Source organism: Drosophila pseudoobscura, chromosome X, assembly GCF_009870125.1.
Source record: "Drosophila pseudoobscura strain MV-25-SWS-2005 chromosome X, UCI_Dpse_MV25, whole genome shotgun sequence".
Lineage (NCBI taxonomy): Eukaryota > Metazoa > Arthropoda > Insecta > Diptera > Drosophilidae > Drosophila > Drosophila pseudoobscura.
This window is the reverse complement of record NC_046683.1, coordinates 46,884,228-46,910,650: the sequence shown is the minus strand read 5'-3', so window position 1 is coordinate 46,910,650 and position 26,423 is coordinate 46,884,228. Positions and strand designations below refer to the sequence as shown.

Sequence of the window (26,423 nt, the reverse complement as noted above, 5' to 3'; positions counted from 1 at the left end):
TACTCGTACCTCGTATGCCAGACAGATCGAGCCACTCAGACGGAGATCGTGAGCATAAAACATCGAATCGCGTGCTCAATATGCCTTTAAAATGCATTTATTCACAACGAATGTGGCCAAATCGGGTTGTGCCCGGGAGATGGGGCCGGCCTGAGGCAGGGCCCCAGGCTGAGACAGAGCCAGGGGCTGGGGCAGGGGCAGGGGCCGAGCTGGGACAGAACAAGTGGTCTTTTGTGTAGATGGTTGTTGCAGATACTTTCGCAATGAGTTTTATTGGTGTCGTTGATAATGATCAGGGAAACAAGAGACTACCGATGAAACAAGGGATACTTTTACTTTTCTATGTATATGTATGCAAGTTATTCTATTTAATTCAGTTGTTTCTGTAATCACAGTTCAGTCCAAATGGAGACCACCCACCTCATGTAGCCCCACATTTTTATGTAATACAATACCCACAACAATAATAATCATAATATTTTGTGACGATTTACGACTGTTGAACTTGAAGCATTCAATAAAATGAGAAAAATAAATAAATCTATGGCACGGAGGAAATGAAATCAGTCTACAGAGCCACACAGCGGGGCGAGCATTTACAAACAATGAAATTCAATGCAATAATTCAAGATTCAATTGAATTTTAAGTACGCCCAGAGCAGAGCAGAGCAGAGCAGAGCAGGCAGCTTCCTTCTGGATCTGTAACTAGAAACTGACGATAAGCCAAGGCCTAAGGTCCACTAACTGTCAGTCAGCAAAACGATCTGATGGTCTGACGGTCTTGCCGACGGCAATCCATCTCAGTCCGACTTGTCTGTCGCGCACGCGCATAAGCATTTCGCTGGGATGAAGAGGGAGATGGAGATGGAAGAGCTGAAGGCGTCGTCATCTGTATATAAGCGGGAATTGGCCCCAAAACTGAGACAATTTTCGAGTCAGATTGTGGTCATGATGTTGTTGGGCAACATACGGGTCTGCGTATAAATTATACGGAAACTTTAGATGGAAAATCATAAGAGAAATTGTTAATTTTCCCATCACATAGCACATCTAATCCTGCCATTCTTTAGGTATAACATAACCCCCTTATAACCCTCTTAAAGAACCGTTTAAGACCAAAGAGCATCCAGTACTAAAGACTTTTCATCTACCCGCAGTGAAATCGCTTAAAGATCAACAACAAATCTCTGCAACAAGAGTTCAGAGTTGTCAATAAAAATTAATTGCAATTTTATTGCCACAGAAGGCAGCTCCTGCATACAAAGTACCTGATACGCATGGCACCTAAATGCTCTTTGAAGAAAGGTTACCATGAATAAGAACGCAGTTGGTAACAGATCAAGTATAGTAATATACCATTATATTATTATTATTGTAATATAAATACATACATAAGTCAAACCAAATAATAAATAGTTCGCATTGGAGTCACATACATATGTATGCCATAGCGTATTTATTGAACGTGTTGGATCACCCCTGCAGTTGTTTAAAAGCAACGTACGTGTCTGACTTCCTGACCAAAGATTCGATTGACCCAATTTGGAAGCGTCCCTCGACATGAAACCAAAGAAGAACAAAATTAATTCAGCTTAATTTTCCACTTTTTGATGCTGCCAGCATCTTTAAACGCTCAAAATGCACAACACGTGCGTCCCAAAACAGCAAACAGCTGTAAAGAGCACCACAAGAAGGAAGAAGCAAAAATAATTTTGACTTAAGGTAGGGCATAAAATTCAAATTTATAAATCTTATATTAAAACCAATATCTAATTTTTTTGCTCTATATTTTCGGAAGGACATTGCATAAATAAGTTTTTTTTCCATGCTCATAAAAACATCATAAATTAAAATTTGTTTTAACACTAGTATAATTCTTTTGAGACTTCCTTCTTATTTATTCTGAAAAATCTGAAAAATTTGGAGTCGTATCAATATCGTGGCAGCCCTTCCCTAAGCATGCATATCTCTGGGCTCTCTTTACCGAAGAGGAACTGGAACTGGAATCGGTAATTGCGGATATGAAAAGGATTTTAGTTACTTCATCAGATGGTTTACAAAATTTGAGATGTGATTAAAATTTGATTGGCACAGTCTTTAAATAAAGTCTTATAATATATATATCAATAGTATATGTACATATACGTATATGTATATAGAATAGTTTTTTCATATAAATTTAATTTTTTTTATTAAACTTGACTTTAATGCATTTGAAAATAATATTAAAACTAATTGAGCGGAGCACTGGCAGTGATTTTAATATATTTTTAATTCCTTTTTTTTTACTCCAATCAAGAAAGATTTTTAAACATGATTTTTACAGGAATTCTACACCAGTCTGGCAGCGCATGTGATTTGTTTTAGTTTTATATTTTTTCAATTTTTTGGAAACTTCCAATTTGTTGATTTGTTGATTTGGAAATAAAGTTGTTTTGATTTATTCGTTTAGCTGTTACATATGTTATGTATGTATATTGTTTATTGTTTAGAGTTCAACAATGATCAGTATAACTGTATAGAAAAAAAATACACATATCATAAATTATCTACTACTGTCAAGTTCGCTTACACAATTTTCTTGATATTTTTGGTAATGACGAGACCAGGCGCAAAAACAATATTCTAAGATAGGCCGGACAAGATAAACATAAAGTAGTTCAGTGGTATAGGGGTCAGAAAATGGTTAAGACCATCTTTTGATAAATCCAATGACTCTTTGGCTTTATTCGATATAGCGGATATATGGGAAATAAAATTGTACCTAAAGCACAAAAAAAAAGGAAAAAAATTTTAAAGGATTTTTATTCAATATGCCGTTTGTTGCAAATAAAACTAAAGCTCCAAGCTTTCTCGCTATCACTTCGTGTTTTTCCCGATAGTCCCATCGCTAGAACAGATGCCCAACACTGAAAGGCCCGCCATTTCCGCCATCTTGACTTTGCGTGAAGCGTCGGCTGATTTTATAATATTCATAATGCAACCCTACTACCAAAGTAAGTGAAAAAGTGAGGTAAGCCATCGAAACACTCGATACTCAATTGTCGCATTTAGATCTCATGTTAAGAGCAATGGGCTAACCGTTTTGATCGTCTCGGCTCCACCGGTCAGCATTGGAAGCCCCAACGCCTGTTTTTCTTTATTTTGCCCAATGACCAGTTGGAGTCAAGTCTGGACTACTCAACATTCGCTCTGAAGGATCCCTCCAAGCTGCAGAGCCCCATGGTACGTGGATGCGATTCAGCAAAAAAAGATGAGCAGCGTCGCAACCAGCTACTCCCTGGACTGGCCATGACATGGACGTACGAAGCACGTCCAGTAATACTTTTCCAAGCTGCTCCGCAATGACATCAAGGCGCCGGACCTGAACAAGTTCGAAGTTCCAGGAGAGAGCTACCATAACACGACCAGCAACTTTCCGAATTGATGGGAGACCTCAAAAGTTTTAAATTCAATCTAAGGATTACCTCGCAAAAGCCGTACAAGGGTATACCCCTAGGACAAGCAGGAGGAATAGTTCGGCACCAAATGCACCATTATACCCATGCCAGCACAGTGGAGGAAGCTGTGGATCATATACAAATCGAAGCGCATGGCTCAAATCTTGTCACCCGAAGCCAATCGGTTTGTGGAATGAGCAGGGAAAGCCCAAGCAGCCGCCTTTCCCAAGAGGTTCCTCAAGACGGACACCAGCGAGCTGTGGTTGCGACAGGATGACAAATTTGCAATCGACGCTGCAAGTAAGCCTTCCTATCATTTTTATTTACAATCTCCAACTCTTTCTTGATGATCATCGCATTCCATCTGTTTATCTTGCAGTGCTGATATGCGCGACTTGTTCGTTTCATTGGTGAAGCTCTATTTGGACGAGGAACTGAAACTCGCCGAAAGTACCGACCTCACTTATTAATACAGTGTCAGCGACAATGCACTATGGTCCGAACGACCACTTTTGTTGGCCAAAATTAATAACTCCCGAACGGAACAAGATTTTTTCATTTAGTTTTTTGTATTGGATACATATAATCAATAAGAAATGGATTTAAGAAAAAAAATGGGTGTGGCACCGCCCCTTTTTTTAATAATGCATATTTAAATTTTTAGTTATAGTGAAAAAAAGTATTAAGCATATTTTATTTAAGAAAACGGCATTGCACGACTAAAAAAAATTTTGATTTAAATAAAAATAAAATCGTTTAAAGGTTTCCGTAAATTATTGCCGAAATCCTTGTCTAGAAGCAAGGTTAACGCCTCGTTAAGTGAGATATGTGCCGGCTTTCCGACTGGGTCCTGTACAGCCTTACGAACTTAGTTAGCATATTTGGACATAAAGATAAATGTATTATAACAAAGACTTGTGGCCAATCCACATATTTTCGTTCAAACATCTTTGAATTTTACCGGCATTTGTTCCGGTATGTTGCCAAACGGTAACAAATTTTCTTGCTGGTATCTTCAAAAGCTTTATTAATTTCATATGATATGTCGCCTTAAGTTCCGTTTTCAAATAATTGATAATTTTACCCTTCTCTGAATTCCATTCGGCAAACAAATCTGCATTTTCGAATTTGAGGTTATGCTCTATTAATGCAAATTCCAAGAATTGTGGTAAAAAGTGGCATTTCTAACTATATACATTTCAAAAAGAATTTATTAATCTACGACACAGAAAAGGTTTCAGGGTGGGACTAGGTAGGACTCACTTTGTACACCTTTTCAAAAATTAGTTTTCATTACAAGTTGGCACATGTTGAAGGCCTCACTTTAACCTTCAATTACGAAGACATCAGAACTACTAGAGACAGTTAAAAACTCAAAACACGTAGTAAGAACCCGACAGATTAAGATTCATCAAAAAAAATTTAATCACGTCTTGGCGTTTTTCAATTTTTGAGATATCTAAAGTGGTTATTAATTTGCCACTTTTTCCCTTCACGTGCTTTACTATAAAAACAGTTGGGTTGCACAGCTGATTTTGCGAATGTGGCGCCATCTATGGAAATTTCTGGTACGCAGATTTAATGGTCGATCTTTTTCTAATGCAGAGCGATCAAAACCAGGTTTCAGTTTTGACTTTGAAAAATTAGGTTTTGGCCAACAAAAGTGGTCGTTCGGACCATAGTGCAATGGTCGTCGTCTATTTGTGAGCGGCTACACAGAAAAGCTTCATCTGATTATAGAGGACATTGCCCAAGGTATGATCGATGTTGGTGTCACCCTATATTGATAACGTATCTTCATATGCTTTCTATGCTTTTTCCCATGATAATCTGCATCTTGAATTCTAGTCTGTATTCTGTAGTGACATCCGTTTGTGGGTGCTGGGTGGATGGGTGCTGGGAAAAAAAACGTTTTTCTCCATCATAGAATCTGGATAATGATCTTTGATCATTATCACATACAGATCTACCTGAATTTGTTAGGTAAGATAAATATACATATGTAAGTAGCTATTATTACATATGTATGTATGTCTTCACGTAAAACATTATCGTCTGTGTGTGGAGCAACAGAAGAGAAACGATAAATTCATACTCTGAAATTATAAAATGCGGTACTGTGCCATGAAGCCTAGTACTCAGATCGACGGTATATTTTTTCGAAAAAATTTGTCATATATTTCGCTTGCGGAAGAGTACTAGGTCAGACTCTGATCTCCTTATAAATTAATAAACTGACTGGTAGAAAATTAATAAATTATAATATCCATATACTATAATCAGCTTTCACTCGACTGCTTTAATGAGATTACATTTTTCTTCACTATTGCATTTTCCTAGCCAGCTGGCATAGCCGATTTTTTGATCAGGACAGAGAACGATTAACCCATTGTAGACCAGTGAACATCATAATACTCTCCACGAAAATTATGAAGATACCGTTTTTTTTAACTGTTTAACCATAGGAAGGATAGGATGGATCTACTAACTACAAACTATAGATCTAACTAAAGTTGTTCACATATTTAAAAAGGCGGGCGTTAAGTGGGCTAAGTTCGTTCTTGTGTCATTGGTATATTTGCGGTATATTTTGAAAATGACACGGTATATTTCGGTATATTTCTGACGGTCAGACCGTATGTCACCGTCACACTGTGTACAATGAGCGGGACCACGAAGACAACAAATCAAAATATTGCAATTTGTTGAAATTAATATCCAACAATATCAGTTGTGCATCATGTATCCTGTGAGCTCGCAGAAAAAATCCTGGACATTTGCCAATGAGTCGCAGCTGTTGGCCTTTCGTGTGGAGCAGAATTCCAAGTACATTGGAGAGCACGACTCCGAGTGTCAGGATAGCGACCTAGAGGAATTTTTTCTCACGCCGGCGGAGGAGCGCCTGCTGCTGAAGCAATATGAAGTCTATTTGTTTGATTTTTGCCGACGCTTCGATCCGCCCATGCCCAAATGTGTGGTGGGCACCGCATTTCACTATTTCAAGCGTTTCTATCTGAACAATACGCCGATGGACTATCATCCCAAGGAAATACTGTGAGAATACTCAACTAAAAAGATATAGAGAATAGCCTAATCTGCTCATTTGGTTCACAGAGCCACCTGTGTGTTCGTTGCCTGCAAGGTGGAGGAGTTTAACGTGTCCATAAGTCAGTTTGTCAACAATATCAAGGGCGACCGGAACAAAGCCACAGACATTGTGCTGTCTAATGAGCTGCTGTTGATTGGCCAACTGAACTACTACCTTACCATACACAATCCGTTCAGACCCATTGAGGGGTTTCTTATAGACATAAAGGTCAGAAAATTAAATAACATCGTATAAACCATGTCCATCTAATCTTTTGCCTTAGACTCGGAGCAATATGCAGAACCCGGATCGTTTACGTCCACATATTGAAAGCTTCATCGATTCCACTTATTACACGGATGCCTGCCTGTTGCATACACCGTCACAGATCGGCCTAGCCGCTGTGCTGCATGCGGCCAGCCGAGAGCAGGAGAATCTGGACAGCTATGTGACTGATTTGCTGTTTGTGTCAGCGCGGGATAAGCTGCCAAGTCTTATTGATGCCGTACGAAGTAAGTTTTGTGGCGAACTGCGATCCCAATAACTTTGTTTACATGTTATGTTACAACAGAAATCCGTATCATGGTCAAACAGTACCAGCAACCCGATCGGGATAAGGTCAAAGCCATCGAAAAAAAACTAGATAAGTGCCGCAATCAGGCAAATAACCCAGACAGTGAACTGTAAGCTTCGATGGATACCCCCTTTTATAAATTAACATTCTCAATATGCTGGTCAATCCTTCAACAGGTATAAGGAGCGCTTACGGCGAATGTACACTGATGAGGACGATATTCCCGCTGAGGATGCCTCTTTTCATATTGCTGATGTGAGCTCGGACACCTCCGCTATGAATACCAGCCAATAAATAGAATATACAAAATGAAATCGCTTATTTCGAATTTGTTAGATTTTTATTCATACATCAGATACCGCAAAAATAAATATTCACCAATTCATCCATTTTTGTGGTATTTTTGGGGCGCTATATCTTTTGGCATTCGCTCGTCGCCTACGGTCAACAAAATCATGTAGTTCGGATGTAAAGTTGGAAAAGGTTTGGGCTGAGACAGCTACACTGGCTTATTGATAGGGTCGTTGATGCTCAGCGCCGTGGACCTGTTTCTCCTGAAGGCATAGGACCTAGCAGGTCACAGTTTGCTATGTGCTCGGTCCAACTTCAACTTTATCAACCCCTCCATGGATTTAAAAACAAATGGCCCTTTGGTTTTAGAAGGAGGTAGAGTCTGCTTTCTTCTTGGGGATGGGCACCATCTTTATCCTGCGCCAGACTTCAGGGATGACGCCACTCAGACATACCATATTTGTAATTTCAAAAAATTCCTGTTTTCACAATCGGTGGCTTTTGAAGCATCCTGAAAGAGATGTCATCGGGGCCTCTAGCGGAATTAGGGTTCCTGGTTTGTAGGAAGCCTATGAGTTCTTCCAGTTCCCGGGGTTCCGGGTCTTCTGGTTCAAACAGGGGGTGAAGAATTTTCTCTGGAGACCTACTAATTGACATGGATGGGGTTACTTTAACCATATTGAGGAAGTTTTTGTCATCCACGTCCGTCCATTTGTTCCTTACATTTTTGTAGGGTACTTGTTCTGCCGTACTTGTGACCGTGTTTTTTAAGGTTTCTGTTTTTATTTTAAGGACTTGCCTGTCAATACTTCCATTTCTGTAGTTCGAGAAAGAAAGGTCAAGAACAGGCAATTAAGTTGGGCTCCTGGCAGATAAATCGCGCGACCGTTGCGATCATAGGCCGCATTTCCCCAGATAGACGACGTGGGCGTCACGCCACGCCCACTATTGAGGCAAGCGAAGCTGCAAACTCAAAAACCTTTTTGTGCCCGATTTGAATTTTGAAGGCGCTGCATATACATATGCTAAAAATATTACTATTGCTCTTGAGGTTTAATGTCTTAATTCCTTAAATTTCCAAATCGATTTCTATTTTTTAATTGCTGAATTGAATGTTTTTCCTAATGTAGATGCCTACCCCGACGTAGCCGTTCTCTCTGGGCTTGCAGAAAAAGTTATAATCCAAAATGGTGCAGTCCGCATTGTTAAGCACCAAAATCTCTAAGAGAATGGCAATATCTATTGCGTTGTTTTCTAGGAACATTGAGAGGAGCTGTTTTTTGTTGTAATGACTTTGAATGTTTAGGTGAGGAATCTTCATTGTTGAATGTATCGGAAACCCTCTGTCATCCCTTGGTCAATCTGACGCCTATCTAGTTCTGCGTTGGAAGTATTAACAAATTCTATAATTTGTCAGCCAAGGAAAATTGCAGGGCTCGTACGAACCTCACCTCGGGTGTGGAAATAAAATCGGCTCTATGACTTCAGGATATGTTAGGAAAAAGGGTGGATTTTACCTTGCATGCGTTGCATTTTCTGGGCCGTTTTGCCCATTATCCTTACCCGCTTTTCCTCCCATTGTGTAGCAAATGTGTAGTTGGCATGTAGTTGCCATGTAATAAATTGAGCAAATGTAAACATAAAAAACTAACAAGTTGGCGGTCAATTGTTTGTTAAATCAGTAACAGCCATACTTATTCAGTAAAAAGAGAATACAAAGTTGAATACAAATTTGGAGGTACGTGCGGATAGGATTGCTTTCGTGTTTTGTGGTGATCTATGGTGCAAAGTGCAACAAACGCAGAAACGCAAACGGCCGCCCCAACAACAAAACTTAAAAACTCCCGTATATAATTGGGACATAGGAGACTTCTCCGATGAAGATGAAAATCATGGTATCAATCGTTGTTACCATGCTTCGACGCAGTTGAAAATTACGATTAACTAGAAAATCAGCCGGTGCCCTCGTTCGATGAATTGGAGTCGGAGGATATGAAATTAGACTTTAGTAGCGGTAAGTAATTAATTACAAACATTATTCACCTCTTAGTGCGATGCAACCTATTTGTATAACCTTTCAGAGTATGCCAATGATGCAGATGTTATATTGGAGGTCAGTAGTGCGGAATATGAGAAGACGATGTCGAAATTCGACGAGCTTGTAAAGAAGTTGCTTGCTTTAGAGCGGCGTAAGCGGGAGCCTGAAGGGGCGTCTAAAACAGGAGCATCTAATAGTGAAGGCAACGATCGTTTGATAGAAAATGGCGATATTCTAGAGACTCCGCGAGTAAGTAAGGAGCAGACCGGTAATTCCGAGCCTCAAGAGAACGTGAAGCCGCAATGGGCCAATCTGTTTTCGGGTCTGAATCGCCATCGGAACAAAGCTGGCGCCACTCCCGATCAATTCTATCAGCACAAGGCGAACATTATTTCCACTCGAAAGGTGAAACAATAATCAACTGATTTCTCGACGTATATGACTGTATTTTTGTATATCACAGATCATCTACGACCCACTGGCGTTCAGCTTTCTGAGCAGTCCCCGGTCCTGCTTGTGGACTTGCTAAAGCATCAGAAGCAGAACTGCAGGAAACTCGCGGCATCCTGGAAGACGCATGAGCTAGGAAAGACTCTTAGAATGATTTCCCTAATCTTGGCCCCTCTGGAGACAAAGAAGCTCAAAACAAAAAACAACGAATGCCGGTTAAACAGATGCCAAAACTTCCCATTTTCGATGTTGAGTACTATGAGGACCACGAAGACCAGGAACAAGAAAATAAGTATGAACCACCTCTGATTGAAGACCCCGAGATATTAGAGTCTGAAGGAGAACACGAAGAAGATGAAAGTGGTCCGCGGGCACTTTAATGGTCTGCCCGCTGAGCGTGATGTTCCAGTGGGCAGAGGAAGTGGCTTCCAAAGTGGCACCAAATACCATTAAAGCTTTGACATTTCATGGTCCCAATCACCATGACATCAGCTTGATGGAATTCAGAAGCCGCGACTCTGTTATAACCTCGTACCATACCGTCGCCTCAGAGGTTGGGAATCTTGCCAATAGTTCCCGCCTGCTGGCCGTCCAGTGGAATAAGAAACGTTAGGACTAGCTGCTTCAAGTCCGTCTTTCTCTTCTTCGCACATTGTCTGGGCACTGACAGGGACACCTGTCCAGAACAGGGCCATCGATGTCATTCCACTGCTGCGTTTCCTGAACGTACCGCACTTCACGCATCTAAAACAGCGGAAGATGATGCTGAGCGGGGGCACGGTCTCTTTCGCCCTAGCTTCTTTATTAAGCCTTTGATGCTGCGTCGTGCCAGGCAGCAGTTGCAGGCTTCCGGGGACATGCCGCTACTGCCTGCCTTGACAGCTGGCAGATGTACAACTATCGAAGCCTGAAATCACAAAGTATATTGAACAAAAATATATGAGCAATTCCTTCGATCACTTGGCTACAATCCACAAAAAAGGGTGAAGGAAATCGTTATTCTGGTGCTGTTTCTGCGCCTTCGTCAATTTTGCTGCCATCCCTGTCTTATGGTTAAGGTGAGTAGCATATCAGATCAGCTATTATTTAATGGAACGTGTTTCTTTGCTTAGATGTTTTTGACCATGGATGGTACGAGGTTATAACTGAGTCGTGGCTTCTGAATTCCTCTAAGCTGATGTCATGGCGATTGGGACCATGAAATGTCAAAACTTTGATGGTATTTGGTGCCACTTCCTCTGCCCACTGGAACATCACGCTCAGCGGGCAAACTAAAACCACTAAAGTGCTCGCGGACAAGTAGGGGCCACGTTCTTCTCTTTCGTCTTCTCCTTCAGACTCGCATATCTCGGGGTCTTCGATCGGATGTGGTTCATACTTATTTTCTTGTTCCTGGTCCTTCTGGTCCTCATAGTACTCAACATCGAAAATGCGAAATTTTGGCATCTTTTTAACCGGCATTCGTTGAAGTTGTTTATTCCAGTTGAGGGAGGAGCAACTGAACAATGCGTTCCATTACATAGCGCGGGAGAGCCATTCGATGGAGGTTTTCTCTCGCTTTTGCGCTCAACATCTTCCAAACCGTGCTTCCCAAATAAAACTAAACTTAAAGATTAAAGAATCAACAGACGGTAACGCATTTGATAGGCACACACTCGCCAAAATGCATGTAGTTCCTAGTAACATAGGTGATGCATGCGATAGTATCGATAACGCCCTTGTACCAAGTACAAGACAAGGCAAAACTTTCCCATCTCTAAGAAAGTATAATATGATATTTACAAATTCTTTGAAAAAGAGAACTTCAGTGCGTACCAAACACTAATTGACTTGATCGACGAAATTGATGTAAAACTATTACCGATACTCCAACACCTTAAAAAAAGCGGGTGGTCAAGTAATCCCACGCTACTCAAGGGTAGCTTGGTAACTTAAGCCCTCAAAAAAAAAAATAAATAAATAAAAATAAACAATAAATTGGGGGGAAAATGAACGAAATATTGTCATCGCTGGACGGCCTCTTCCTGGGCCTACCCGGTCACTATTCGGTCGCCCTGACCACTCTCCTGCTGTGCGTTTTGGTGGCCTTTTATTTTGCCAACTTCTTCAAGGATAAAAACGTAAGTGCACTCAAATCATGCAGCGCAATAGGGTATTCTTCAATATGCTCACATATACAAACACATTTGTACGTCATGAAGGAACTGGAGGACGAGGGACTGGGCCCCGATGAAATGCATGACGAAGATGATTCCGAGTTGAGGGCGCGTCGTGAGGACGAGGATGATGAACTGGATCTGGATGACGACGAGGCCTTCGAGGAGCGTACAAGTGAGAGCGACATGGAGCTCATTGAGGATCATCAGCCCGGCCAGGACTACAGTCATCTCATGGGAAAGTTCAAAACCAAACACATCCAGCACAATCTCGAGAAGACCCTTACAGCCGACCAGATCATGGAGGAGCGTCGCATTGAGAGGGAGCAGCTGGCGGCCATTTTTGAAATGCTGCGTAAGCAAGAGGCCGAACTGAATCTAAAGGATCGCATAAGCGATCAGGATCTCGATGAACAAGTGCGACTGTATCGCTAAGCCCAGTGGAGTGGAATGCTCAGCTTACCTGAAAGTAGAAACTTGTGTGATCTATGCTTGAAAGTCTCCTTGTTTTATTTAAGTCGGTTTACTTAAAGTATTCTTAGATTAATTTTACATATTAGTTAAAAATCACGTTCCTTAGTTCTTAATAGATGATATGTATTTACATATACATATACCTGTAGTTGCATTACATTACCAAAAGTATTTGTCGGATAAAGAATGGAATGTTGTACAAGTTTTGAGATTTTTGTTTGTTAATAACCCGACTGATTGTACTGTACTGAAATGGCAACGATGGCAAGGAGCATTTGATTCGCTTCAAGGCCTGCCAAGACCTCCGTGTTTTAACATCCCTAGCTGAACTTCCTGTTAGAAAACGAAATCATAGTAACCGCTGCCTGCTATGGCAACCTCAAATACTTGCTTACCTACCTGACTCGTACTCCAAAAATCAGTCAGCCAGACCTGGGCACAGTTGAAACAACAAAAATTTAGAGGAAAATATTTTTTAATCGCAAGGAAACAAAATGGTAAACTTTGTTTATCCCGAGGAGCTTTACTTTTTCGTTGAGAGTATTCGCGCGTTCGAGGTGCGCGACGTTGGCAGCAGCAAATGGCTCGAGGTCCACGAGATGGTCATCAAGCTGAGCCAGCAGGCGGCCTACGAGGCGTCCCAGAACCGTGAAGAGGAGGTCAAAGAGTTCCTGATTTCACGGGACAAGCTGCGCTTGCTGATACACGAGGCCTTCTGCGTGAATCTGTGGAAGACTCGGGTGCTACCGCATCTGTTGGAGATCGACCCGAATCCCCAGGCTACATTTCTCATCTACACGGTGATGTACCATGAGGCGGCGCTGGTGGCTCTGTTGGACATGTGCCTCTACCACCCCAGTGGCTGTGAGACGCTGCAGGAATCGGTGCTGGATCTCATCGACTACTGTGGCCACTCGGTGGCCCAGGTGATTGGGCTCGTCAGCATGGGCTACCACGAGAACGAGTCAAAGGTGGACGTTGACGAAGCTGTGCTCACCGAGCTGGAGCGCCAGAAGCGCAATTTCGTATACAAGATCGGCCTACGCTCCATCTCCATTCTTAACTACTTGGCCGACAACGTGTCGCTGTTTCACCTGAGCGCCGCTCGTCGCATGTTGTTTACCCACGACATCCCCTGGCTAATGGTTGATGTGCTCTGCTTCCGTCCCTGGCAGCGTAAGACCAGCAAGGGGCTACAGAAGTTTATCGACGAGAAGTGGACCAATGTGGAGGATGCCGCCAAGATAGTCAAGCCCGAGGCCCAGGCCTGGTTCTGTGTGCATCAGTTGCTTCTCAATCCCCAGGTCATGGAGAACTACGAGCTGAACGAGGCGCGTTGCAAGCAGCTGTCGAAGGTGAAGACTGATGAGTGTCCCACTCCATGTCTGCTTTGAATGACTGTTCTATATTCCGCAGCTCTTGGGTCTAATGCACGAAACCCTCTTGGACCAGTTGCCCGTGCTCATTGGGCTGAAGCAATTCCTTAGCCGCTTGACCCTCAGCGGCAATACAACGGCCAAATTGCAGCCTCTTCTGTTGGAAGATCTGCCCCAAATACAAAACGACCTGACCAAGGAGGTTGATCGCGAAGGTGGCTTCTATCAGATAGCCCAGGCCCAGGATTCCTTGTTTCTCAGCCGGGACAAGAAGCAGATCTGTGACCTGGCCAGCCGCTTGAGTGCTGCCTACGGCACAGAGCTCTTGTGCGAACTAGAGCAGAATATGGCCGATCTGAACGTGCAGGAGGGAAATCCGGTGTCCCAACCGGATTCTGGGGCTGGAGGCGACACGGCATCAGGAGAGCAGATAAAAAAGTGCGCCACTTGCCTGGTTTTGGCCAAAAAGATGTGCGCCAACTGCAAGAAGGTCCACTATTGCTCGCGGTAAGCCCTGAGATTCTCCATCAGAAATCAGCCCTACTCACATTATAATCTTCTTCCGCTTCTTTGCAGTGAGTGCCAACTCAAGGACTGGGCAAATCACAAGACTGCCTGCCTGGACAGTTCTTAATTTGATATTTCGTCTTTTTTCAGTTAATATAGTTTCGTTAATATAGAACATTCCAAAAATGTAAAAGGGTAAATTTCTTTTATTTAATGGATTTTTTACGTTTTTATTTTTATTAGCATAAAAAACTCTCACGTAGTCTCTCATTCAACAGACAGGGGACAGCATGTGATCTAGCTGTTCTGCCTGAGATGGTCCTTAACCACATCTAAAGCGGGTGTTTCCTCACCAAAGTCTTTGATGACCACCACTGAGCAGCCGCACACCTTGCGGGGCTTGCCCTCCTTGTCGATCTTGCACAGGCCGGACCATTCGCCGAGCTTCTTGTGCGAGTCCACGCGGATCAGGGGGATCTGATGCTCGTTGCACAGGGCAGTGACCAGTTTTTTGTAGTTGGGCTCATCGAAGGACTCGGCCAAAATGCACAGAACGGCCTGACGTCTGTCCAAAGAAATGGAGGTGAAAATAGGTTAGAAAAACGATTGGTGGGCTCGCGCAGTGGCGAAAACCGGTTGGCCGGTTGCCGGACATGTGCTCAGCAATTGGAAGGTTTTTAATCAATGGATAATTCATAAACACGGACCAATTAATTTCATCAGAGGCACTCGCGGGACAGCCAGCTCGAGACTTGGTCTACTTACTTGTCCAGGGCCTTGCAGGCCTGGTGGATGCCATGCACGAGACCATCAGCAATCAGAGACTTCTTCAGCACTTCCTGCAGGGCAGTGTTAATGTCCATGGCGCCATCGAGGACGGGGGCTGCGGAGGGCACATCACTGCAATAACGCGTGAATTTAAGCATAAATTACTTTATTACAGAAACAGCGCGGAAAACTTAATTTAGCCTTGATTTGTCAGCAATTGGAGAATTTATAATCAATGTAAATTCATAAACACGGACCAATTAATTTCATCAGAAACCCAAATATCGGGCAAAGGCATAAATTTCCATTTCCGACCCACTAAATGTCGACTTACACATCAACGTCGGCCATATTTTAGCGATTGAGGATTCACTTCACTGTAATGAACAATAAAAAAAAGATAATATGTTAGGATGCCAAGTATTTCGGCAAATTAAGACGGCACGAATTTTATACACATCCGCACCTTTAGAACAACCGGAAAGAAAGAGTGTGACCGCGGACTTATCGATCAAATATACCCTCCAACCCTCAGAAATATACTGAAACATACCATCTCATTTGAAAAATATACCGTAAATATACTGATGAATTCAAGTTATATTTTAAATATTCCTCGCTTTTGATATTCCGTCGAATATTACTAGCTATATAGAACATTTAGCCATGCCTACTTAATTTTATACGATTGATGAATCAATTTTCTATTTAACTGGTGTATTCTTAATACTTGCTTTTATTGCGTTTTGCGTGAAAAGAGGTTTTAGTGAACATGGTCAAGCAAAAGAAAGCAAGTGGATATTCGTTCCTATTGCTCAATTTTGATATGCCGTCAAATATTACTAGCTAGATAGAACATTTAGCCATATAATAGCCACATAATTTTATCCAATTAATGAATACATCGATACCAATATTTTGCGGTACAAATATCGACCATATCGATACAACATAAACAATCCTAAATTCAAGAGCTCGCAGCTCGCGCTTCCGTAGATTACTAAAATAAATTGTCTGTATATCTCTGATCAAGTATTTCTAAATATATAGATTGGTGGATAGCTTTACAATCGGACACGAGGCTGACGCTTTCAACTAAAAGTGCAATAACTTGTTAATGTTTACATAAGAAGGCAGCTAATCCAACAACAACAAAAATGACGAGCACGCTGCAGTAAGTTTTAGTTGTAGTTGTAGTAGACTAAAAGTTTTTTATTATAAAAAGGCACCATGTGCTCTCGTTCTTGTGCGTCGTATATACAGGCATGTGTACAAATGTATATCTAATTGCCGAAAATTTACAGCGGCATGTGAAAATCGTGTGCTGCTGGTTCTGTCTGTGTGCGAGCGTGTTCGGTGTCGTTATCTCTAGGTTCGATTGCTGTTGACCCGCTTGACATGAGGGCCGTTGCAGAGTACCGGCGGCATATGAATGAATTAATAAACCAAATATATATGTATGTATGTATGTACGTAGGGTGTTGGGCGTTGTTGCCTGTTGATTCCAAAATATGCGGCTGATAAGAGGAGCAAATTCTTGCCAACAACAATCGAAGGCGCGTAAACAAGGCGCCCACACTAGCGTCCACATAAATGTGTACTGCCTAATAGAATGTGTGTTTAAAAGTAATTTCCATTGGTTAAGAAGCTGTTGAGTGGCATGATTCTGTATTTAGATAGAGCTCAAATACTCAAATCACTTCACTGAGCGCTACTTGAATTTCTAGCACAACACACTGGCGTCCAAATAGATGAGAAGCTTAGAAATATACAAATGCGTATGCGTAATTGTAATAGTTACATAATTGATGAATCCAGCGTGTAAGCCGTAGTGATGCTCATGATACTTTATGAAGCGCACCTAAAATATGGACCACCACTCTTCTTTCTTCTGCTGGGGGCTATCGGAAAGGTTCATCGTGATCGCCAAGCGATTGTGGTGCTAAGCAGCGTCGTCGTTGAAGTTGAATTGAATTGCTAATTGCTAATTGGGCGCATTAGCGACAGGCCCTCAAGCAGGAAGCATGTGCGATCGGAGCAGTAACGATAGGTGGGCGGTGTGGTGTGGCGGGGAGGGATGTGTCGAGCTGATTCCGGAGTGAAACTAATCTTTTTGATTCTATCCAATACAGAGAAGGCATCCTGGTTGGATGCGGCAATCCACTGCTGGACATTTCCGCCATTGTGCCGATGGACTTTTTGCAGAAGTATGAGATGAAGGAGGACGATGCCATCCTGGCCGAGGAGCGACACATGCCCATCTATCGGGAGCTGGTCGATGGCTTCCAGGCGGAATTCCTGGCCGGCGGATCTGTGCAGAATTCACTGCGCATCGCCCAATGGATCTTGGGACAGCCGAAGGTGGCCGTCTTCTTTGGCTGCGTTGGTGAGGACGAGTATGCTGATATACTAATGGAGAAGGCCCGGTCCGCGGGACTGGACGTCCACTATCAGATCAAGAAGGACGTACCCACGGGCACCTGCGCCGTTCTCATCACCGGCACACATCGATCGCTCTGCGCCAACTTGGCGGCGGCCAACAACTTCACCATCGACCATTTGGATCAGCCCCTCAACAAAGCGCTGGTGGATAATGCTTTGTACTACTATATTTCGGTGAGTACCATATTGTATATGATCATAAAATCGATGCAATAGTGATAAAATAAAAAGCTTTATGACTTGATAAGACAGGAAGTCAATTCCGTCGCACTCAATTGGACCAAATATATCAGATCAATAAATAACATAAACCTTTGATTGTATTTCCCGGCAGGGCTTCTTTCTCACTGTGAACCCGCCCAGCATAATGCAAGTGGCCGCCACTGCCCTTGCCAAGCAGCGACCGTTCCTAATGAACCTCAGCGCACCATTCATATCACAATTCTACATGGCACCGCTACTGGCCGTCATGCCCTATGTGGACATCATCTTTGGTAATGAGGCGGAGGCGCATGCCTTTGCTACGGCCCAGGGCTGGCCGACCGAAGATCTGCGCGAGATTGGCAAGCGTCTGGTGGCGCTGGACAAACTGAATCCGGCGCGACCTCGCATTGCCATACTAACGCAGGGCTGTGATCCCGTGCTGCTCATCCAGCGGGACTCGGTTGAAGAGTTTCCGGTCACACGATTGGCGGTGCATGAGATTGTTGATACCAATGGCGCTGGGGATGCATTCGTTGGCGGTTTTCTGTCGCAGTTTGTGCAGGGCAAGTCCCTCGACGTGTGCATACGATGTGGCAACTATGCTGCTGGACATATTATCAAGAATCCTGGCTGTACGTATACGGGTGAGCCGCAGTTTGTCGAATAAAGGGGATGAGGAGGAGTACCAGGAGGAGAACAAGGAGGAGTCGAAGTGACAAAGAAAGACACTAACTAACACACTCACACACACACAGGTCCCTGGTAGAGGAAGTACGCAAAGCGCAGCAAGATTTGCAATTGTTAATTAAGTGAATAATCTATAAAAGAGAGTGACTAAGACATTTTTGTTGACACTGATAATTGTTTGTACATACATTTAACCTACACTCACACACACACACACACATGCACATGCCTATGCACAGAGCGAGAGACACTAACTTATCAGCATAGACCTGCGGAAGAACGTGAAAGAGGATCGGATCGGCTTGTGTTTCATATAGATAGAGCAATATTCGAATTTAAATTGATAATAAAACAAAAGTGACACAAGCAAAAAACAAGAGAATTATCTACATGTCCACATTTTGAAGAACTTCAACTCATTGTTTGACTTCTTGAAGGGAATGTAAAGCCGTTCTGGGAAATCGTATTGGTCATAATACATCCCTTTGATAAGACATCCGACAACGCGGTCATGTGATTGCGATCGATTGAACCATCATTATCATCCGATTGGGCTTGATATACATATATATGAGAGTGATTAAATAGAAACAGCATTTAGGATTAGTTAAAATATCAGTAAACTTATTATCGAAAATGTGCTGGTTTTTTCGGCTGTACAAAAGATGATACTTTACTTTAATCTAAAATATAACTTTGTGTAGTTTCGTGATTTTTTGTGAATTTGTGTGGCTGACCTCTACTCTACAACGGCGCTACTCAATCAGATAGCCTTTTATGAAGGGCAGGCCCGTGGGTACTCGCTTCTGATAGCGCACATAGTCCGACTGGAAGAAGTTGAGCAGGGAGTACTCCTCGACGTAGATGCGATCGTGGAAGAAGAGCCAGCTGACAAACGTGTAGACGCAGATGCAAATGGGATTGATCAGTATGAGCTGTGTACCGATGGACCACCAGAACCAGCCAACATAGGAAGGATGCCGGCAGTATGCGTAAATGCCGTGCGTAATGAGCTTGTGGTCTGAGTGTTTCTCATTTTGCACCTGTAAAAGTATTTCCAAGTAGAATCACAAAAAGGCATCCATTTAAAAGAGCTTACCAAGTGCGTAAAGCTTCGTCCGGCTGTGATGATGGCCGACTTCCGGATCAGCTCGCCAAAGGTGCACAGGGCCATGCCTAGCACCCAAATGTAGCCGTAGCGTTTAAAATCGGGCAGGAAGTACACTTCCAGGGAAAACTCAATCCAGCTGGCTGCCGCAGCCAGGCCATAGTGTACCGAATGATTAAGCATAAACGAGTCTAGGGTCAGCGTGCGCGGATTAGCGTAGGCTATGACCAGGAACTCTGAATAATGAAAGAATGCCATAAAGCATCCGTAGACGCCAAACTGTTGCCAAGACGTAGGAGCAAAGCAAATTACTAATACGCTCACGGCCTCGACAAACCCCAGAAACGACGCCCGTATCGCCACCTAGTGCAGTCCCAAAAATGATAAGAACGAATACAATACTCCGAAAATGTGGCTGCTGACTCACCTGGTAGTCACTATTTCTGAGCACAAATCGAATGATCATGTTGATCAGTGCGTAATAAAGGACCGGTCCCCAAAGGACGGCACCCCACACGTTCGGCACAATGCCATAGTAGATCTGTGGCACTGATGGGATTAGAACAAGGGTCGCTGTAATCACAAAACAATACAAACTTAGACGACCCTCATAGCACGGCCAGCAGTCGCTAGTTGTTCCTGCAGCGGGGTTGCGTTGGCTGTTTGCACACATTATAACTAAATTAGAAGACTATTTGTGCACTTGCTGTATTGTAAATCATGGAAAATTTTGTTTTTCAGAACATATGCTTTACAATCAGAATGTAAATAAACCGGCAATTGTAGATACCGATAGTGGTGTCATCTGCAAGGGGCCGATAGTCCGCATCGATATATCTTATCGATACACATATGTGAACACGCAGGCGGGTTATGTAAAATATAAAACATTATTAATTAAAAGTGCTCAAGAATACGTAGAACTGTTGAAAAAAATCAAGCCATGGTCTTCCTGAATATACCACTATTGGTGCGCGCTCGTGGTCCTGATGAGTTTTGGCGCAAAAGACGTATTTTCAAATTGGCAGCGGTGAGTGGAACCGTAAAAATAGAATTAACTTATTTACAATAATAACATACATCAAATGCATTTGTACTTTCAGCATTATCGTAGTCGCACTCGCAATGTCTATTCTTTTGCTATTCGGAGTGTCCACAGAGCCTTGGCGTACGCCACTAAGGGCCGCAAGTTGAAGAAACTGGACATGGCCCAGTTGTGGACGACTCGCGTTGAGGCCGGATGCCAGCAGTATGGCGTAGGACTGGAAACATTTAAGGAGGGTCTAACGCGCACCGACATCCTGTTGAACAAGTAAGCTGTGGCAGCTTACTTACTTAATGGCAGATCTGCAATCCAATGTTCTCTGTCCTTTGCAGGAAAATGCTCGCTGACTTGGCCATATGGGAGCCGCGCTCATTTGAGGCTTTGGTGAAGATCTCGCGGGAACGGGCCGCCGTTGAAGGATTTCCCGACATAAAGCAACGTTCCGCCTTCAATCAGGTTTATGGGCTGCGCAACCTGAAGTTGGATTAGCTTAAATAATAATTAATATTTCAAATATAGCTTTTATACATGTTAACAAGAGTAACTCGGCTTTTATTGAATAGCGGTCAAGGCTAAATGCAAACAAAAATATTGCATCAGCGTTTATTGTGGTTGGTAGGGTTACATACTAATAAAAAACATAGAATTCATAGAATTTTGAGACTGGTGCGCGGGAAGCGTCTATTCCAGTTTGGCCAGGATATCAGATTCGCGGAACAGAAACAGTTCCTTAACATCGCCCTCAAGGTTAACCTTGGTGCCACCGAATTCGGGCAACAGGACACGGTCTCCCTCCTTCACGCCAATGGGAATGTGACTGCCAGTTGACTGGAAAGGACACAAACGAATTAGTTTCAACCGTAATATATGTGTATGCACACAGCCAGCAATGATCAGCAATGTGGCACAATTATGAAATACTTACAGCATTGCGCGCGCCAGGCCCCACAGCGACAACAGTACCTTCGAGAACTTTGCCCACCGCCTTTTCGGGCAAGACAATGCCGCCTTTCGTTTTGGTCAGAGCCTCGGCACGTTGAATTAGAATGCGATCCAGCATGGGTATAATCTTCTTAATAGCAGCGGCCTACAATAGTAATTCAATTCAATTCATGTTTCTTTTAATTGGCTGCTCTGCCCCCTGTTACACAACAGGCCGGCGAAGTAGAAGCAAGAAAAGGTATGTGGAAACTTCTCGAACAAAGTTTTGGGCACGGTTTTTTGTAGTGATTGCTACGCATATAACCTTCCGATTGGATCCCTAGCTCAACTTACCATTTCTCTTTTTTAAATGCAAACTGGAGCGACTGAGAAATTAACTTTCGTAACTACGCACGTGTGGTTGCCGGCAAACGCGGATTTATCAATATCGACATCGATACTAGTGGGACCGCGGACTTATGGATTAAATATACCCTCCAACCCTCAGAAATATACTGAAACATACCATCTCATTTTAAAAATATACCGTAAATATACTGATAAATTCAAGTTCTATTTTACATATTCCTCGTTTTTGATATTCCGTCGAATATTACTAGCTAGAAAGAATGCGTAAATATGCACACAAATTTGTCCTCTTTACTTTCAAAAAATCCAGGATAGCTTTCACTGGAACTGCGAAAAAATGTAAGTTTCATTTTCGTGGATATATGTACATATATGCAAAGCTTCGATGGATGGTGTCGATGGCAAAGCACAGCTATCGATTGCATTATAAATATTTTATGGTTTTCTTACGTGAAGAAATTTTATAAAAAAATTTGTTACAATAAAATTCGTCTTTACACCGCCGAGATTATTGCAAGCGCTGAACAATTCGAAACCTGGTGTGGTGCTTAATTGCTTCTTTGCTGAAATTCGGGTGGTTCCCAAGAAAACAATGAACAATAATGTCTCGTAAAAACACGTTTACAGATTTCAGCGAACTGCTGTTGCCGGATTTTGAGAGGATCTTTCGAAATGACCACACATGGACACGTCGGGATCTCATGGCTTTCCACAGGAGAATTTGCGATCTCTGCTGCACCGTATTAATTGAGACCAAACGCAGCCAGAAAGCTGGTGAAAAAGTTTACACCACCCTAAAGAGTTTTCTAACCGATCGGCTTGAAAGCATAGTAGAGGAACTAGAATTAATAAACGACGAACAGGAGTTGCTCAGTGAGTATAACCGTTGCTGGAAATCGTACCAGGCATCCGTCACTGTCCTGGATATCGGATGTAGCTATTTGAACGAAAACTGGCTAAAAAGAGAGATTTTTGAAGATCATGATGATGTATATACGATCTACCGTCTGGGTATGATTCTGTGGAAATCGAATTTATACAAACGGATCGATCGATTTCTAATCACTGCCATTCATCACACTATGGTGGGAGAAATCCACGATCAGCCCATTAACCGCTCCAAGATATATACTGCGTTACAGTCGATCGTCGACATATTCAGCAATGACGTCAATCAGTCTATTTCCGTGCTAAAAAAAATGACCAACGTTTTCCAATCGAATGTTATACAGTTTTTCGAGTCTGAATCGAAAACATTGTTCCGAAGCTTGCTAGAATCGGACTTGCGCGAAGAACTACAACTTTTCGTGAAATGTGCCATTATATATAAGCCTGCTATTGAGCCGGATCTGTGCAACACACTGACCGCACACCTTGAGTGCCTGTTAAAGAATTCGATCGACGGATGCGGGAAGTTTAATTATGAGAGGGACTATGTTCAAGCCATATGGGGCCTGAGAAAAGTTCCCCTTCTAAGGGCTTTTGCAGATCGCAAAAAATTAATAGCTAAGGTTGATCATGTGTGCGTTGAGGAGATAAACAAAATAACCGAAGGTAAAGAAGAAGGGAATACACCGCTTATACTTTCCCGGTACTGTCATATGCTAATGCTGAATAAGCCATCTTCCGAAAACAAAGAAATCACGCTTCGAAATGAAATGAAAAAAATTGTTGATGTCGTTCTATATTTGAGCGAGGAGAATAGGAAATCCTTTACGAATGACTACTTTGCACTGCTGAAAAAGCGATTTATCGAGGATACATCTGCATCGGATAAAAACGAATCATTGCTAATCTCCATGCTAGCGAAGCGTCTTGGGAGTGATTTCCAAGTAAAGCAAAATATCGAGTGGAATGAAACGAATGCATCGAAGGGCATACAAGCAAAGTGCCAGGAGTTCCTGGTGGGAATAAGCTTAAAAGTACAAATTGATTTTCGTGTCAAGTTTATTAAAGTCAGACAGCTCGAAGGTTCAATAAATGGCATTCGATTGCCCGTGGAACTGGAGCAGTTCGAAAACGAGTTCCGATTATTTTGGTCTAAAGAGTTTAATAGATATGGGCTTAACTTCCATCCTCTCAAGTCCTGGGGCGAGCTGACCATGAACTCAAGTTCCCAGAAATGTTATACCCTCCGGGTAAATACTTTGCAAATGGCTCTGCTTCTGCAGTTCAACCACCAGAATACGTTCGCTGTCCAGGAATTGGCCGAAAATGTGGGAACCAGCCCGGAGACACTGATAAAGGTACTTATTGATTATTACCTCAGAATCCAAATTTTAACAGACATGCTCTTCTTGTTTTAGGTGATGCGTCCACTGATCGACCACAAGCTTTTGATCGCCAGTGAAAATTCTGCACCCTTGACCCCGACATCTTCTATAACTGTGTGCATGGATTACAATAGAAAACGGATCCTTATAAACTGTTTAAAATCTATCGCACCAATGGGTCAAAAACCGACAACTGAAAGAAATATACATATGCAGGCGCTAGATACAGCAATAGTGCGCATCATGGAAAGAGAGAAGCAATTAGAACTAGATCGACTGATTTACGAAGTGACGTTAGAGCCGAAGCTTCACTCCAGACCCATTTTTAAAATTAAAGCTCGTATTGAACATTTTCTTAAAAATAAATACCTGGAACTTTCATCAGGCAAACAAGTAATTAAACTATCTAAAATATAATTATATTATAATGAGCCAGATTACCAAAAATGATTCGAACAGAAGTAAAAAAAAGATTTCATTTGTAAAAATTTCTTACCATCGGACAAAAAAATACATTTGTAACACAAGCAACACAAACATTGGACTTTTTGATTTAAATCAATCAGCTAGGCAGCTTTATGAATATTAGGAATGTTACCATATCTAGCAGATTGACGAATGTGGATTAGATCGGTTCACTAAGACAGAAGGCTATGTGCATTGGCTATGCTACCCTTTCCACGCGCTTACTCCTTCTCTCTCACTCTTTCTCGTGCAGTGTGCACCGCTATCGGAGCGGAGCGAGACAGCAGCACATATTAGCTGTGTTTGAGAAGTGAAAGAGAGAAAACAGATATATCGCACAAAAAACAGGAAAGATGAAAACGGATAATATATGATAAAAGAGAGAGAGAGAGAGAGGGAGATAGTATGCGATACCAATTCTGCTACTTTCGTAGAATTATGTATAAATAAAGCTATGCAAGTACATATAAAGTATAACTAACGTTCCTGCTGATATTCTATTGCATTGATTTTTTGCTTTGCTTTAGCTTAAAGTAGATCGACTTAGCACGCTCGTTAATCAGCTGAGTCTTTGCAAGTCTCTTTGGAAGTGCCTTGGATATAGCCTTGTGCGGTCGCCTGTGCACCTTTAGTTCTCCGCTGAAGAGTGGGATCTTCATTGTTGCAAATCCTGAAAAATCGCACCCAGGTGATTTCTGTGGGGTGGAAAAATACGAGTAAACTAAGTATACATATGTATGTATATTTCGAAACAACTTCTCTCACATAACTTGCTGGTTAAGCAAGCGATTGTATTGGAAATCCTCGGGGCATACCTTGCAGCGGAAGGGCCTGGCATTGAGCTCCGGGATCGATTGCTACGTCTGGTTGTCCAGCTAGTTAAAACAAAAAGGTCAAACAAATAAAACGTAAGTGTGTAGTCGTTCTTATTGCTCAATTCTGATATTCCGTTGAATAATGCTGGCTATTTAAGACACTCAGCTCTGCCCACATCATTTTATGCCATTAATGAATAAATTGTCTACAAGTTTAATTACTTTTAAGTACTCCATTTTATTGTACTGTGTATCAAACAAGGCTTAAACAAAAAAATTCAACAAAAAAAACAGTGGCAACGTGAGTGAGTAATAGCACTAACCATACAGTATATACTGTATGGTTAGTGGTAATAGTATACATACATATGTACATATATCGGTTGCCTGTTTTGCATAGCACAGCAACAGATGGCGCTGCACGGCAAGTGGCGCGCTCTGCACGAGGAAGAGTGTGTGTGAGAGAGAGAATGAGTAAGCACGTGGAAGGGGTAGCGTAGCCACTGCAATTTCATTTGTTCCTCCTGGCTATAAAATTGATCTGATCTGATCCAGATTCGGCAATTTCTATCTGTAATCTAAGATATAGGCGCTAATCGGCTATTGATGCCGATCAAGACTAAATAGTCCTAATTCTGTTTTTACACTGTAGAATTTTTCACGTCTGATTGCATTGATAGTTCACAAAATACTAATAAATTTATATTGCAAAAATGTAATCCCTTTAAGTTTCCATAAAAATGGAATTTCCCTAAGTTTTTGGTATCTACAATTTCTCTGACCAGTAAATTTGCATCAATAGCCGAGTCGATTGAGCCCTGTCTGTCTGTCCGTCTGTCCGCCCCTATTAGCGCCTAGTGCTCAAAGACTATAAGAGCTAGAGCACCGACATTTTATATCCGGACTTTTGTGATATGTCACTGTCACAAGTA

The 26,423-nt window shown here is 42.3% G+C and overlaps 10 protein-coding genes, 1 long non-coding RNA gene and 2 other non-coding genes across 15 annotated transcripts; 7 read left to right on the top strand and 6 right to left on the bottom strand.

Moving 5' to 3' along the window:
- Nucleotides 1–6,066: 6,066 nt before the first annotated feature.
- On the top strand, nt 6,067–7,491 carry CycH (cyclin H). The gene is made up of 5 exons (XM_001353470.4): nt 6,067–6,494; nt 6,555–6,756; nt 6,812–7,040; nt 7,100–7,211; nt 7,279–7,491. Exons 1-5 carry the CDS (start codon nt 6,181–6,183, stop codon nt 7,394–7,396), a joined length of 975 nt encoding a protein of 324 aa, XP_001353506.1. The 5' UTR covers nt 6,067–6,180; the 3' UTR covers nt 7,397–7,491.
- Nucleotides 7,492–9,003: 1,512 nt separating this feature from the next.
- LOC6900532 (uncharacterized) lies at nt 9,004–11,735 on the top strand. Its single transcript, XM_002134881.3, has 3 exons — nt 9,004–9,407; nt 9,475–9,836; nt 9,895–11,735. The coding sequence occupies exons 1-3, from the start codon at nt 9,386–9,388 to the stop codon at nt 9,958–9,960; spliced, it is 450 nt and encodes a 149-aa protein (XP_002134917.2). The 5' UTR covers nt 9,004–9,385; the 3' UTR covers nt 9,961–11,735.
- Nucleotides 11,598–12,713, top strand: LOC4813843 (matrix-remodeling-associated protein 7). Its single transcript, XM_001353469.4, has 2 exons — nt 11,598–12,001; nt 12,083–12,713. Exons 1-2 carry the CDS (start codon nt 11,870–11,872, stop codon nt 12,470–12,472), a joined length of 522 nt encoding a protein of 173 aa, XP_001353505.2. The 5' UTR covers nt 11,598–11,869; the 3' UTR covers nt 12,473–12,713.
- A 188-nt stretch (nt 12,714–12,901) lies between these two features.
- Nucleotides 12,902–14,587, top strand: Zmynd10 (zinc finger MYND-type containing 10). Its single transcript, XM_001353468.4, has 3 exons — nt 12,902–13,866; nt 13,928–14,394; nt 14,464–14,587. Exons 1-3 carry the CDS (start codon nt 13,006–13,008, stop codon nt 14,519–14,521), a joined length of 1,386 nt encoding a protein of 461 aa, XP_001353504.3. The 5' UTR covers nt 12,902–13,005; the 3' UTR covers nt 14,522–14,587.
- On the bottom strand, nt 14,583–15,651 carry RpS12 (ribosomal protein S12). The gene is made up of 3 exons (XM_001353467.4): nt 15,497–15,651; nt 15,160–15,294; nt 14,583–14,959 (listed from the first exon to the last, which is right to left on the bottom strand). Exons 1-3 carry the CDS (start codon nt 15,511–15,513, stop codon nt 14,692–14,694), a joined length of 420 nt encoding a protein of 139 aa, XP_001353503.2. The 5' UTR covers nt 15,514–15,651; the 3' UTR covers nt 14,583–14,691.
- On the bottom strand, nt 15,049–15,120 carry LOC6900530 (small nucleolar RNA U18). The gene has a single exon (XR_053220.2). It is a non-coding gene; the product is annotated as a small nucleolar RNA U18 (small nucleolar RNA).
- LOC6900529 (small nucleolar RNA U18) lies at nt 15,368–15,438 on the bottom strand. Its single transcript, XR_053219.2, has one exon. It is a non-coding gene; the product is annotated as a small nucleolar RNA U18 (small nucleolar RNA).
- A 449-nt stretch (nt 15,652–16,100) lies between the features above and the next one.
- Adk2 (Adenosine kinase 2) lies at nt 16,101–18,910 on the top strand. 2 transcript variants are annotated; one of them, XM_002134879.3, is made up of 3 exons: nt 16,101–16,336; nt 17,295–17,778; nt 17,939–18,910. In XM_002134879.3, the coding sequence occupies exons 1-3, from the start codon at nt 16,320–16,322 to the stop codon at nt 18,473–18,475; spliced, it is 1,038 nt and encodes a 345-aa protein (XP_002134915.3). In that variant the 5' UTR covers nt 16,101–16,319; the 3' UTR covers nt 18,476–18,910. The 2 variants fall into 2 exon arrangements, with proteins under 2 accessions (XP_002134915.3, XP_033241006.1); XM_033385115.1 differs by lacking the exon at nt 16,101–16,336 and adding an exon at nt 16,940–17,212.
- A 181-nt stretch (nt 18,911–19,091) lies between these two features.
- On the bottom strand, nt 19,092–20,410 carry Icmt (isoprenylcysteine carboxylmethyltransferase ste14). The gene is made up of 3 exons (XM_001353466.4): nt 20,031–20,410; nt 19,595–19,966; nt 19,092–19,538 (listed from the first exon to the last, which is right to left on the bottom strand). The coding sequence occupies exons 1-3, from the start codon at nt 20,274–20,276 to the stop codon at nt 19,251–19,253; spliced, it is 906 nt and encodes a 301-aa protein (XP_001353502.1). The 5' UTR covers nt 20,277–20,410; the 3' UTR covers nt 19,092–19,250.
- A 16-nt stretch (nt 20,411–20,426) lies between these two features.
- Nucleotides 20,427–21,188, top strand: mRpL20 (mitochondrial ribosomal protein L20). Its single transcript, XM_001353465.4, has 3 exons — nt 20,427–20,633; nt 20,707–20,915; nt 20,981–21,188. The coding sequence occupies exons 1-3, from the start codon at nt 20,547–20,549 to the stop codon at nt 21,135–21,137; spliced, it is 453 nt and encodes a 150-aa protein (XP_001353501.1). The 5' UTR covers nt 20,427–20,546; the 3' UTR covers nt 21,138–21,188.
- Nucleotides 21,189–21,198: 10 nt separating this feature from the next.
- On the bottom strand, nt 21,199–22,061 carry LOC4813308 (10 kDa heat shock protein, mitochondrial). Its single transcript, XM_001353464.3, has 3 exons — nt 21,924–22,061; nt 21,574–21,735; nt 21,199–21,476 (listed from the first exon to the last, which is right to left on the bottom strand). The coding sequence occupies exons 1-3, from the start codon at nt 21,924–21,926 to the stop codon at nt 21,330–21,332; spliced, it is 312 nt and encodes a 103-aa protein (XP_001353500.1). The 5' UTR covers nt 21,927–22,061; the 3' UTR covers nt 21,199–21,329.
- An 81-nt stretch (nt 22,062–22,142) lies between these two features.
- On the top strand, nt 22,143–24,748 carry Cul6 (Cullin 6). The gene is made up of 3 exons (XM_001353463.4): nt 22,143–22,277; nt 22,566–24,184; nt 24,245–24,748. The coding sequence occupies exons 1-3, from the start codon at nt 22,199–22,201 to the stop codon at nt 24,626–24,628; spliced, it is 2,082 nt and encodes a 693-aa protein (XP_001353499.4). The 5' UTR covers nt 22,143–22,198; the 3' UTR covers nt 24,629–24,748.
- On the bottom strand, nt 24,685–25,840 carry LOC26533979 (uncharacterized). 2 transcript variants are annotated; one of them, XR_001453142.2, is made up of 3 exons: nt 25,714–25,840; nt 25,492–25,551; nt 24,685–25,371 (listed from the first exon to the last, which is right to left on the bottom strand). It is a non-coding gene; the product is annotated as an uncharacterized lncRNA (long non-coding RNA). The 2 variants fall into 2 exon arrangements; XR_001453141.2 differs by having other exon boundaries at nt 25,442–25,551; nt 25,714–25,838.
- Between the last annotated feature and the right edge of the window lie 583 nt (nt 25,841–26,423).